The 11949-nt window shown below is 40.7% G+C and overlaps 1 protein-coding gene across 1 annotated transcript in view; it reads right to left on the bottom strand.

Annotated features, from left to right (window-relative positions):
- dhx16 (DEAH (Asp-Glu-Ala-His) box polypeptide 16) overlaps nt 1-11701 on the bottom strand; it is a 14000-nt gene extending 2299 nt beyond the window's left edge. The window contains exons 1-19 of the mRNA XM_035672768.1: nt 11441-11701; nt 10725-10927; nt 10331-10569; nt 9893-10073; nt 9721-9777; nt 9344-9598; nt 8998-9231; nt 8700-8891; nt 7836-7946; nt 7485-7600; nt 6997-7207; nt 6493-6591; nt 6023-6175; nt 5412-5552; nt 4968-5130; nt 4723-4841; nt 3360-3427; nt 2234-2396; nt 1373-1534 (exon numbers count right to left, since the gene is read on the bottom strand). Coding sequence (XP_035528661.1) covers nt 1373-1534; nt 2234-2396; nt 3360-3427; nt 4723-4841; nt 4968-5130; nt 5412-5552; nt 6023-6175; nt 6493-6591; nt 6997-7207; nt 7485-7600; nt 7836-7946; nt 8700-8891; nt 8998-9231; nt 9344-9598; nt 9721-9777; nt 9893-10073; nt 10331-10569; nt 10725-10922 — 2862 coding nt within the window. The 5' untranslated portion in view covers nt 10923-10927; nt 11441-11701. The remainder of the gene's footprint in view (nt 1-1372; nt 1535-2233; nt 2397-3359; nt 3428-4722; nt 4842-4967; nt 5131-5411; nt 5553-6022; nt 6176-6492; nt 6592-6996; nt 7208-7484; nt 7601-7835; nt 7947-8699; nt 8892-8997; nt 9232-9343; nt 9599-9720; nt 9778-9892; nt 10074-10330; nt 10570-10724; nt 10928-11440) is intronic.
- Between the last annotated feature and the right edge of the window lie 248 nt (nt 11702-11949).

The following is an 11949-nucleotide window of genomic DNA, read 5'->3' as shown; positions in this document are numbered from 1 at the left end:
GGTCACTCCCAGAGGCTTTGATTGTTTGCAATTTACTAATTTCTATATCTGATTAATTTTTTGAGATGGGTCGGTTAATTCATCGTTAGTACTGTTCCCGTGGAGGGAAGCTCTAACAATAACAATAACAAGTATTGTTTAATATTTTCTTTATTAACAATCTGTCGAATGAGTATAAGGTTTCATAATAAATTAAGATTCTATGAATCTATGAAATTTAAACTGTCTTTGATCTTGTGTAGTGAATTTATAATGTATTGTGCCCTGAGCTGTCTTGTTGCTGCTTCTGGGCCTGATTTATAAAAGGTTTGTTTTGTAAATCCCAGTTTTATTTTCCAATGAGTCATTCAAGATATTCTCCATTTGTCTTTTTAGTTATTTGATTTGATTTGTCCTCATCTTTCATCTTTCATCTAAGCCAGTTTTCCTTATATCAGCTCTAAATAATATCCGTTTTATTATTAACTTTTAATTCATAATAACATAATAAGTTATGGGATTGCTTTTTGCCTATTTGGCTGCAGGATGTTTGACACAGGCAAAGGCAGCATATGATGAAAGAAGGTGTAACCCAACTAATAAAACAAACGCCCTTGCTTATCTCAAGTGGCTTAGGTGTGCGCTCACAACACACACAGACCCTGATATAAGAGGGCTATTCACACAGCTTCTGTCCAGTGAGGATTTACATGTTTCCTTTTTGCCTTTTCAATTTGCAAAACTATATATAACTCTCTCATGACAGAAAGCATCGACTTGCCTAAAGTGTTCTTGAGCAGAAACCCGGGGCTATATCAGCGTAACCTTTCACCTCCCTTTAGAGACACGCCGGCTACAGGATGAAACTCAAAAATCAAATTAAACTGAAAGTCTCCCTCGTCTCTCCTCTATATGTGAGGACACGCTTGTCTGAGAATGTGTGTGCATGTTTGAAGAGGGTTTCTCAAACAGCATTATTTACTCATCTGGGTTTAGCAGGAGTCGACTCCCATTCTCAGACAATGCACACACATCAAGTGGACCAATCACAGTTGTTGTCTGCGTCACGTGTAGTTAAATTTCTGGGGAGGTGCGCGTCAGGCTGCAGCGTAGGCTACGGGGGTACGAGGCTACACCGTACCTACACTGTACACACAATGTAACACCCACTATCATCTGGCTTTTGTCTTCCTAGGTCAAATGACTCTGCTGTAGTCACGGGTATTTATTGGCTCGAGCTCCGACTGGCAGTGATGGATATGACCCATGTTGAAGTTCCAGAAAAATAGCCAGGAACCTTATTTATTATTATTTGACAGTTACAGCCCAACAGTTATATCTAGGCAACATGCCACAAACATAGACTAGTAAATTCAGGAACAGTATCACTGACCTTGCGAATGGGCAAGCTGTCTCCCTGGGAGCTGACCACCTCCACCTCAATACGATCCATCAGACCCTCCAGCTGGTCCCTGACATCCCGGGCTCTTCTCATGGAGCGGAACTGGATGAAGTTCTCATAGCACCACTGTGTGGAGTAGCCGCTCTCCAACCACTGGAAGAGAAAGACATCATGACTGCAGTTAACACAGGCATATCTCAAGGCCAATGAGTTTTTACAGGCCATATTATGATCTTCAACCTGTGGGTCTGGACCACACAAGGGGTTGCATGATAAATCTGAGGTTTCGTCATAAAAAGGTTTCGTCAGTGTATAACTGGGAAAAAATACTAAATATTTAATATGTTCATATAAGAAGGAGCAGTGCAGCAAAGTAAATTTTCTTTTCAAGTAATTATTCATAGAATTAATTTGAATATACATCCTGTCCTTTTACTGGTATCTTGTTACAGTTGTTACTGTTTAGATGTTGTAGCCGATTACTGTTGAGCAGGTCTAAACTAGTTTAAAAAAAACAAGAACACAGTTGAAAACATGCATTCACCAAATATTTGCATACCTGGTAACAGAAAACCTGTATATTTTGCTGTATTTGCTGTATTTAGACTGTGTAGGAGGGGTTGATTCAACTGTAATATTCTGTCCACCTTATGTCCAGGTACAACACATCAGAAACACCTTTTAATAAAATGCAGTATAACACCAACACTATGTCCTCAAAGATTTATATAAAGCTCAAAGAAAACCTCTCTGACACATTTAAACATCACAGTCTTCACAAACAGGTTTTCTTTCAGGTGTACTGGATTTAACTGCATTAACAGTTGTGCCTACATATTGCTGTGTTTATACCTGTGTGTAGACGTTAAGCAGCACCAGGTGGTCTCCCCCGGGCACCACAAAGTTCATCCTGGCGTTGTCGGCGTGCACCACCTTGTCTTTGGGCCGGTAAAAAATTGAGTTGTTTACCGACAGCATGGCCGCTATTGTCAACACTTCTTCCGAACACTTGTACCTGGAAGAGAGAAAAGAAAGCAACAAAATATATAAATCATCCACCTCTTATTTAAGGTTTCCTTCCTGAACTCTCACGTGTTCACTAAATAATCTTTCTCACCTGTATCCTTTCTATCATTAAACAAAGGATTTAAGTTTACAATACAAAGAGAAGTAAAACAAAACCAAAATGGTATTCATTTTCTACTTCTCCCAGCAGATTCAACTTTCTTCTTCCAAAACACTGCACTGACCCATGTCAATACAAATACGCCGTATACCAGCTCAGATCACACAAATAGACTTTTTCTTCGTTGGTTAACTCCAAATCTCATTTGCCCAGTTAGGTTTAACTTCATGGATCTCCTTTTATGTTAGAGACACATTATCCATCTTCTCCTGTTTGAAGAATTGATGTTCAAACCCATTTGAGTCCTTGCTGCAGTGGCAGTAAGTTCGACTTCGACCTCTGGCCCTTTGACACGCATGTCATCCCCTCTCTCACTCTTCCCCGCCTCTCCTGTCACTATCGATTAAAGGCAATAAAAATAAATAATAAAAAATATAATAAAATAAAAAATATATATATTTTCTATAACCTGGCAATACAAATCCTTCACGAAACCTTGCAGTTCTTCCACGCAGTTTTTACTGTTACTGGTAAAGGCGGAGCTTATTGGACAGCCTGAATATAAATAGCTTAATTCCTGGAGTAACGGATATGATCCCAAACACCAGTAACATAAACACAAGCCTGGAAAAGTTTGGTACGTAAGAAAAGCAATGTGACTCACTGATTCAATACATCTTACGCTTCTTACAGTATTTAGGCAGGTAGAGGTCATCAACGTTGTAAAGCGGTATCAGGTGCAGTATCGGAGCCCATACCCAATACTGGTATCAGTATAGGCACATTCCTAAATGGGTCCCGTCAAATAAACATATAGTGAAAGCTTATGCTAATATCAGACTGAAGACTTACTGCTCGGAGGCCAGGATCATCTTGCTCAGCATGGGGTCCACTGGTAGCTCAGCCATCCTGCGACCCAGCTGAACGACGACAAACAAGAACAAAGAGTTCAAGACGTTTTAAACAATGAAACACTTAATTCATTCATTTAATAAACAATAACCTGCACTACAGTAGTTACCAATAATGTAGACAGCCAAACCCACCTGAAAAATATTTATATTATATCAAAAGTTTTACATTGTTAACACAATGAGTAATCTCTAGCATTAATCAGCACTTTGGATCAAGGAAGCCACGACAGAACACCACAAGCATCAGGTATGTACAGTGTGTCATGCAAATATGCAGCTGATCAGAGTGAAGATAATACATGTCAAAGGGAAAGGTTATGCATCTGTTTTCTGTGAGAAAGTTGTTTTAAACAAGGACTGTGGAGACTCCGCAGTTATTCTAAAAGCTCAAACCTTAATCCATTGGGTGAAATGTAAAGATTTTACCTTAACATTTATATCTTTACTATATATCCACTATTACATTTAATTTACATTTTAATAATAGTGATTTTTAAGCAAAACTCCAAACAACAGAAATTGAACGATGAATATCTTTTGGACTGTTTGGACAAAACAGGAGATTTGAAGACCTTTGGCCTGTGGAAGATTATAACATTTGACCATTTTCTCATATTTTATAGATAGATAAAATAATCTGCCCATTATTCTGTTATCAACAGTGATTAATAATGCTTGTCTGTTTATTTATTTATAAACGCATTGCTAGCCATTATTATGATCATTATTACCATTATCCTAGATTCTCTTTTAAATGCATATTTGAAACGCTAACTGCCCTGATGTTTCTGCACTCTACTCTTCAGAGATCAAAAGTCAGTGGATGGGACTGTGGTGTCTGTTTGCTTTTTCTATTTTGCTTAAGTTTGAAATTTGTAGGTTTTTACAATCATGGTGGCTATAATATTTTACACAGGTTCTTCTATATTCTGCAAAAACGTTGCTGAAAACCACCAATACATCACTTGGTGTAGCCAAAATGATCTTTTACACTGAAAAGAAACAAACATCAAAAGCACTTTTGTACAGCAAAACCATACTGATCAATGAAGTGAAAAACAGATCTATTTATATGAAAATAAGCTGACTGCTGAGAGTGAACCAAAACAGTAAGTTGCAGTCAGACATCTGAACAATGCTGACAACTCACAATAGAAAAGCAGAGGGGGGGCTACAGACTCAGGTGATAATTCTCTGTAGGTTCATCACAGCAACATCCTTCACTCTATAAAAATCGATTATAGCCTCTATACTGTAAGCGTAATTTCAGGTTTGACCAACCAAGATAAAGACGTTTGTACCTTAGTGAGCTCTCCCAGGTGGTTGAGTGCTCCCAGGGCGTACAGCTGCTCCAGCGCTAAGACCAGAGTCTCATGAGGAGGTGGGTCCATGAAGTCAAAGTGAATGAGGTCATTGATGCCTGCGGGCAAAAAGTATTAGCTTATTGCACGATCACAGCCACCAAATGGAGATCTAATCTGCTCCAACTTAATGACATCCGTTTAACAGTCATTGTGTCCAACCCGAGAGTGCTTCCTTCACTCACCTAAACTCTTCAGCAGCAGGACTACATTTCCCAAGTTGGTCCTCTGAATCTCAGGCACTGTTGTTTCCTCCATCTCATGTTTAAATGCCCAGGCTGTGTAAAGCCTGAAACACTTCCCAGCAGCCACTCTGCCTGCACGGCCTGCTCTCTGGTTGGCCGAAGCCTAAGAGTGAAACAGACAGAAAGCAAGAGTTGGCAAAATGGTTAGGAACTAAAACAAAAACTTACAATGCACACACACACAGTTTAATACTAACAGCCCCATCGAATGGACAAAAAAAAAACACAGCACTTGGACCTTTATACAATATCATAGCTTATCACAATTTATCGCAACTGAGTGGGTAGATTTGGGGGTTTTCAAAACATGAGTGTTCACTACACTCCTGGATAAAATTTACCTTTACTTCACTTAAACATTAAGAAAAAACAGTGAACAGTTACCCGTGAGCAGGGCGTGACAATGAGTGACTCCATGCCAGTGCGGGCATTGTAACTCTTCTGTTTGCAGAAGCCTGGGTCAATGACGTAGATGATGCCATCTATGGTCAGTGAGGTTTCTGCTATATTGGTAGCCACCACCACCTAGGATTGATAGGGCGAGAACACACAGTACCAAGAGATAAAGTGAGCAATCACTGCTCAAGCAATGCGGAATGAGGATTAAATACAGCTGTTAAACAAAGACGTGATAAAAACATCAAAGCAAGGATTTCATCTGTCTAAATGTGTTTAAAAAAAAGTCTCTTTAGCAATCATTATCATTGTGCTACAGCAGCCTCTATTGGTGAACAATAGCATGGACATTTAATATGGGTCAATAGGAGAAGGCTTTCGCTTAATACAAGTGATACAGTAAACAGATAGCAGAGAGCTATTGTCTTCATTTATAAGCCTCAAAGAAATAAACTTGTTGTCATAGTCTGCCGATCATTTTGTGTATGCCAAGTTGAAATACTAATCCCACAGTGACCTACTACATCCAGGGCAATTGTATTAGGACACAATGACAGTTTTCCCCAAGTATGCTGCGCGGAAATAAGACATTGTCTCACCTTACGGGCTCCAGGTGGCGTGGGATTGAAGATCTTTGCCTGCATGTCTGATGGCAGGTTGGCGTAGATAGGAAGGACCAGCAGCTCTGCTATCTTAGACCCAAGGCGCCTGCATCTCTCCTGGAGCATCTCGCAACAGGCTTCAATCTCCTCCTGCAAGATACACACAGGTAAATAGGTTAGAGAGTCAGCCAACACAGTAGTTTGGTTCATTTGGTCCCAGAGCAAGGAAAAAACATTTAGAAACAATATGATCTGTATATAAACACTGTATCTTGTTGTTCATTGTTGCTTTTTATGTTAGGTTTGCCTATGTTTTGTCCAGCTTTGTTGTCCATGTGTTTTTTATTTCCATCTTCCTGAAAATTTTATTTATTTTATTTATATCATATTTAAGATGCACTTATTACAGACACAATACACAAACCGTTGAACTATATTGAAAACTCCATGCTTGATATAAACAATACCTGTCCAGTGAGGAAAACCAGAACGTCTCCAGGAGCCTGGGTGACATGGATCTGTAGCACTGACACCACACAAGCTTCCAGGTAGTCTGCCTCTGGAGCCTTGACAACACAACATATAGATAAATACATTAACAGTTAGATTTTTACTGGCAGGGGGGTTTCCATAGACTTTTATTGACTCAGAGAACTTTACAGATCCATTATTTGCAACACATTTACTTTTTGCTTCAAATACATATGGAGGAAAAGGGGGACTAACCCAATTATTTGTTGATTGGATGATGGTACGGTACTCACAACCAACCAGATTTTATTATAATGGGTTTAATTCCATTCTTGTAAATATCCAAATGTCCAAAAATGAGTGACAAAACAGATGAAGTAGTTCGGGAGTAATGTTTTCTTCTTCTTGGTTACTGTATTGCTGTTCTTTTTCCATCAATCCATAAACCGAAGAATTGTCATTATTTAAAAAATGTAATGTGTACTGTATTGTGTTCCTACTTTAGTGTAGAAGATATCGACGGGGAACCTCCTGCCTGGAATCCTGAAGACAGGTGCCTCGTCAAAGAAGCAGGAGAAGCGCTCCGTGTCCAGAGTGGCGCTGGCCACCAGCACCTTCAGGTCTGACCTAAACCTGGCAATGTCCTTAATCAGACCAAACAGGATGTCTGTGTGGAGCGTTCGCTCGTGGGCCTCATCTATGATGATCACACTGGGGGGGGGGACACAGAGTGTGGGGAGAGGGGATCATAGAGCAAATACATAAACAGAATTACATACAGCTACATGGACATATTCATTTAAAATGTGAAACTGCAGAAAGGAACTGTGGGAAGTTTACGGGCAACAAATGACATGTTGACATAAGGAATTGGGATGAACAAACAAATTATTACACCTGTGTATTTACTGCATAGTAACTCTATTTGAACAGGTTAAAGTGCAACTCCCTGTGAGAACCAGTTGGTGATTTTACTTCTTTGCATTACCTGTAGCTGGCCAGGTCGGGCTCGGTGAGAAACTCTCGGAGCAGCATGCCGTCTGTCATGTACTTGAGCACTGTTCTCTCTGACGTGCAGTCCTCAAAACGAATACTGTAACCCACCTGAATGAAGTAATAAAGTTAATATGAACAGAATGTTGAACCCCTTTAAATTGTTTTAAGAAACAGTCAACAAAAAGATGTTAAATATTAGACAAGAGCACAAAATCATGATAAAATATGATACAGAATTCACTGCTGTACAGATCTTAATGCATTTTCAGCATTAATAAAATTGTGTCTGTAATGAAATGAAAGTTAAATGGGTTCAGCGTTTTATATAATGTGCCATGCTCACCTCATTCCCAAGCTTCACGCTCATTTCCTGTGCCACTCTGGCGGCCACTGACATGGCTGCCACTCTGCGAGGCTGTGTACATCCGATCTTCATGCCTCCATTAGTGTAGCCCTAAGAGATAAACAACAGGTTGAAGAGTAGATTCATTTTTTACTACTAGTGTCATCTTGTCGTGCAGATTATTTTAGTTTAGTTAGAGGTTTTGAGAGCGCTGTCGCCACCCTCACAGAGTGGGAACAAATTGAATTTATTCTTAATGTTGAAAAGTTAGATTATAAAGATTCAACAGGTAAAAGTCTTTCCAGAGGCTCCATGTCCTGGTTACTCAGTCCTTTATATAATCTCGCCACCGTTTAAGAAACTACTTAGCGTTTAGAAGTCCCCAGACAATTAGTAGGCGAGACTGACCTGGGTACAGTTTCATATTCAGAGTCCTATCAGTTTTCTCATCTGACCCTCCGCAAGAAAGCAAATAAGTATATTTCACAAAATGGTGTACTTTTCCTATCGCATCGTATTACCTTTGTGTCTGTAAGTATTATATGAATCAGTTTCATGTGCTGACTTTAAGTTTCACTGATTTTGTGGTTAAAAATTTGTCAACCAATGATTAAAATTAACAACTGTAAAGTAAAGATGATGAGAAAAGGAGTGTCGGGGGGGCAGAAATTACGCAGAAAGCTATAATGCTGTTGACTTGGATTATTTTTTAACCTTTACTTTTCCTCATTAGTATGCAGTCTTGCTCTCTTGCAGCAAATTCTGTTGTTTTCCGGTGGACTCCTGATGTGTATACTGGTCATGGCTCTATAAGCGAGCATTATATGTTTAATATCTGTATATATTATTAGATTCTGCACTTACATCTTCCAAGAGGTACTGTGGGATCTGGGTGGTCTTTCCAGAGCCCGTCTCCCCCTCAATGACCAGGATCTGGTGCTCGTTGATGGCAGCTAGTAGGTCCTCCCTGTAGGGGAAGATGGGCAGGCTTCGCCGGACCTCCTGCATGGACTGTTTGTTCAGCTCCGCCTGGGACACAGCCGGGGCGTCCTGATCCTGAACACAGTCGAAGAAACACACTAGATTACACTCAACAAAAGGTGAGATGCAAAGTGAGACACAAATAGTCATGAAGTAGTAGAAAGTAGCAAACGAATCCCACCTTTTCCGCCCGGGTTCCCTTCATGGTAATAGCAGTGCTGACAAAGTCGATCATCTCATCTTCCTCCAGGAGCAGCTGGTACTTCTCCTGCTCATGCCTCATCCCTTGCTCTCGCTCCCTCTTGGCCCCGAAGCTGAGGGATGCTGTCTTCAGCCTCTCCTCCTCCCAGCGACCCTGCTCTCCTCCCAGTTCCATGGGAGTTTCCTCCAGCTCCAGGTCCCTCTGGGGCAGCTCCTGGTCAGCGCGGAGAGAGAGGGAGGGAAAGAGTTGTACAATTGAATCTATGCGCACCATTACGTGACTGTCTCTGTACACTGTGTCAGTATGTGACATCCCTCGTTCCTACCTTGCTTCTCTTCTCTTCTGGCATATAGTATCTGTTCTTCCTTTCCTCCTGTTCCCTAGCACCAGCCTTTTTGTAATCCTTAGCTAGGTCCCGAAGGGTGCGTTTGTATTCCAACTCCTTTTTCTCCCTCTGAGTCAGCTCGTCTGTAGCGAAAAGGTACTCGTCGTCATTGATCTCTGCCTCCAGGTCCTCCAGCTTCTCTGACTCTCTCTTCTTTAGATAGTCCCAGCGAGAGCGCTTCCTCAACTCTGGCAACTAGAGGGAGAAAGAGGAAGACCAGGGGTATGGTTCTTAAGAAGTCTGATAGTGACAAGATATTCTGTTCGTGAACATAATATACTTTATTTCAGCACAAACAAAAAACTTGGAGCCCCCACCATATTCTTCTGACTGTCTTCAGCCATCTTCAGCCTCTTCTGAGCTTCCTCATAAGCCTGAAGAAACAAAACAAACCAACAAAAAGGTGAAGGTGTTTAGCTGCATGTCATAGTGTGTGGGTCATCTTTGAAAGAGTGCATGAGCTGTGTTGTGATTCCCCTCGTCTCCCACCTTTTTGTCCGTCCGCTCTGTTATGTTGCGCGTTTTGTCTTTGTCTTTCTGCTTCACCCGCTCTGCAAACGCATCTCTCTCTTCAATGTCTTGCTGTCGCTCTCGCTCTTCCTTCTCCCACTCTTCCTCTTCCTCCTCTTCTTCCTTGGCAGACTTGTGGTCCTTGTTGCCTGAATTTCCACTGATGTTAGAATAAAAATGCATCAAACCGCAGCTTATGTACAACATTCAAGTACAAATTCATACTTTTTATCACCAATTAAAAGGTTCTGAATGGTTCAGCTCTTCTCTCTATCTTTATCTATCTATCTATAACTATCTCTCTTTCTCCCAACCGCTGTCTGAATCAATCAAGCACCAAAGTATTAGAAGTACCAAAAGTGGAACTAGCAAACCAAATAAAAAATGTACTGTAATGTAAATATCCTTTTAGAAAACCTTTTAGCTGCTTCATCCTCACTCGACGACTCGCTCTCTTTCTTCTGTCTGATGTGCTTCCTCTTGTTTCCTCTGTCTTTGTCTTTGCTTTTCTTTTTCCCTTTCTGCTTCTCCCTCACAGAGTCTCCATCACTCTCGCTGTCGTCCAGTAACGTGTACGTCCGATTCCTCCGGTCCATTTCAATGGCTTCCCGCTCCATCGCCCGGGACGGTTTCTCAACAACCTGCTTACGAGGAATCTACAACACACAGCGGTAAAATGGCGTTAGAGGTTTCATTCAAACTTCCCATAGTGAAAATGCAAGCAACGACTGTACTATTTGAGGCATTTAAGATTCGTGTAAATATGTTATTAAGTTTTAACAACAGATAAAAAACAATTTGACAAACATACCTTGTCAAAGAGCTCATGCGCAAAGGCAATCACACTCTGGTCGATGTCGATCGTGCCCGTCTGCTCCAGACGATCCACAAAGTCTTGAGAACTCGATGCTTTCCGCGCAGTGCCGATCATGAATTGGGACACATATCTGTCACTCAACCCGAGGATGTCATGGAGACGGTCATTCACCCACTGCTCTAGATTGGCCATGGTGCCTGCGGAGGGAGCAGTCACAACACAACAACATGGTTATCTGGATTCTAGGCGTCGATGCTGCCGGCTGCAACCAAACATGTACCACAACCCTGTACATACATCACAGCAACAGTCTGACGTGTAGATAAATATATATATATAAAAAGGGCCTTTATTTATTTTGTTTTATATAGTTGTTTTGCTGCCTGTCTGTATCGGTATCATCCTGTGAATCCTGTGTCCTCTTACATGTTAAAAGCTACTGAGAACTGTAGTAAACACAACATTAGGCCAATAAATCAATGCAAGTAAAAAGGCGACAACACTATACATACGTGGTTGCTATATATATATATATATATATATTCTTTGGCGGTAAACTGTGTAGTCTGCTATTTGAGACACAAAGTTGTGTTCATTTATCGCCTTTAAGTACGTTGTTAAATCTTTAATTTCAACCCTACACTGGTTAACTCTTCTACTAAGATTCTGCAGTGTGACTCTTACTTTAAACCCTCATAAACTTCACTTACCGCTTATTAAATCGCTCAAACGACGTTGTTGTTATGATGTTGGTGAGCTAACTCAGCTAACCTCAGCTACAAATGAGTTGTTAACTTGAGTTGTAGCTCACAGGTTCCCGGTAAGGTCCATCCGTCCGTGGTCATATCAGAATATTTATCTGGGGCTTTATTTTCATAACAAAAAACAGAAAAAATTCACCATATAAATGAAATTATCAATACATGTTTTGCTCACTTAGCTTAACGCACGCTGAAGTCAGAGCGGAAACACGTCATATAAAAACCACCGAAGAAGAGATCAGAGGCCCCGCTGCAGCGCTCACTCCCGCCTGCGGCCATCTGAACAACTACAACAATCAGTTGTTTATTATTTGCTTCAGAAAACACAGCACACATTGCACAGAAAACCTGGAAGAAAATATTAGAATATATTGATGATTTTAAGGGCTCTGTGGCACTAAATATGAACATTTCCACATAAGTATTGAGAAATCATAAACGCATGCAAAAAGTAGATT

The sequence above is a fragment of the Morone saxatilis genome, unplaced genomic scaffold (genome assembly GCF_004916995.1).
Source record: "Morone saxatilis isolate NCDOM2014 unplaced genomic scaffold, NCSU_SB_2.0 Contig24, whole genome shotgun sequence".
Classification (NCBI taxonomy): Eukaryota; Metazoa; Chordata; class Actinopteri; family Moronidae; genus Morone; species Morone saxatilis.
The sequence above is the reverse complement of the archived record's forward strand: the minus strand, read 5'-3'. Positions and strand labels throughout refer to the sequence as shown.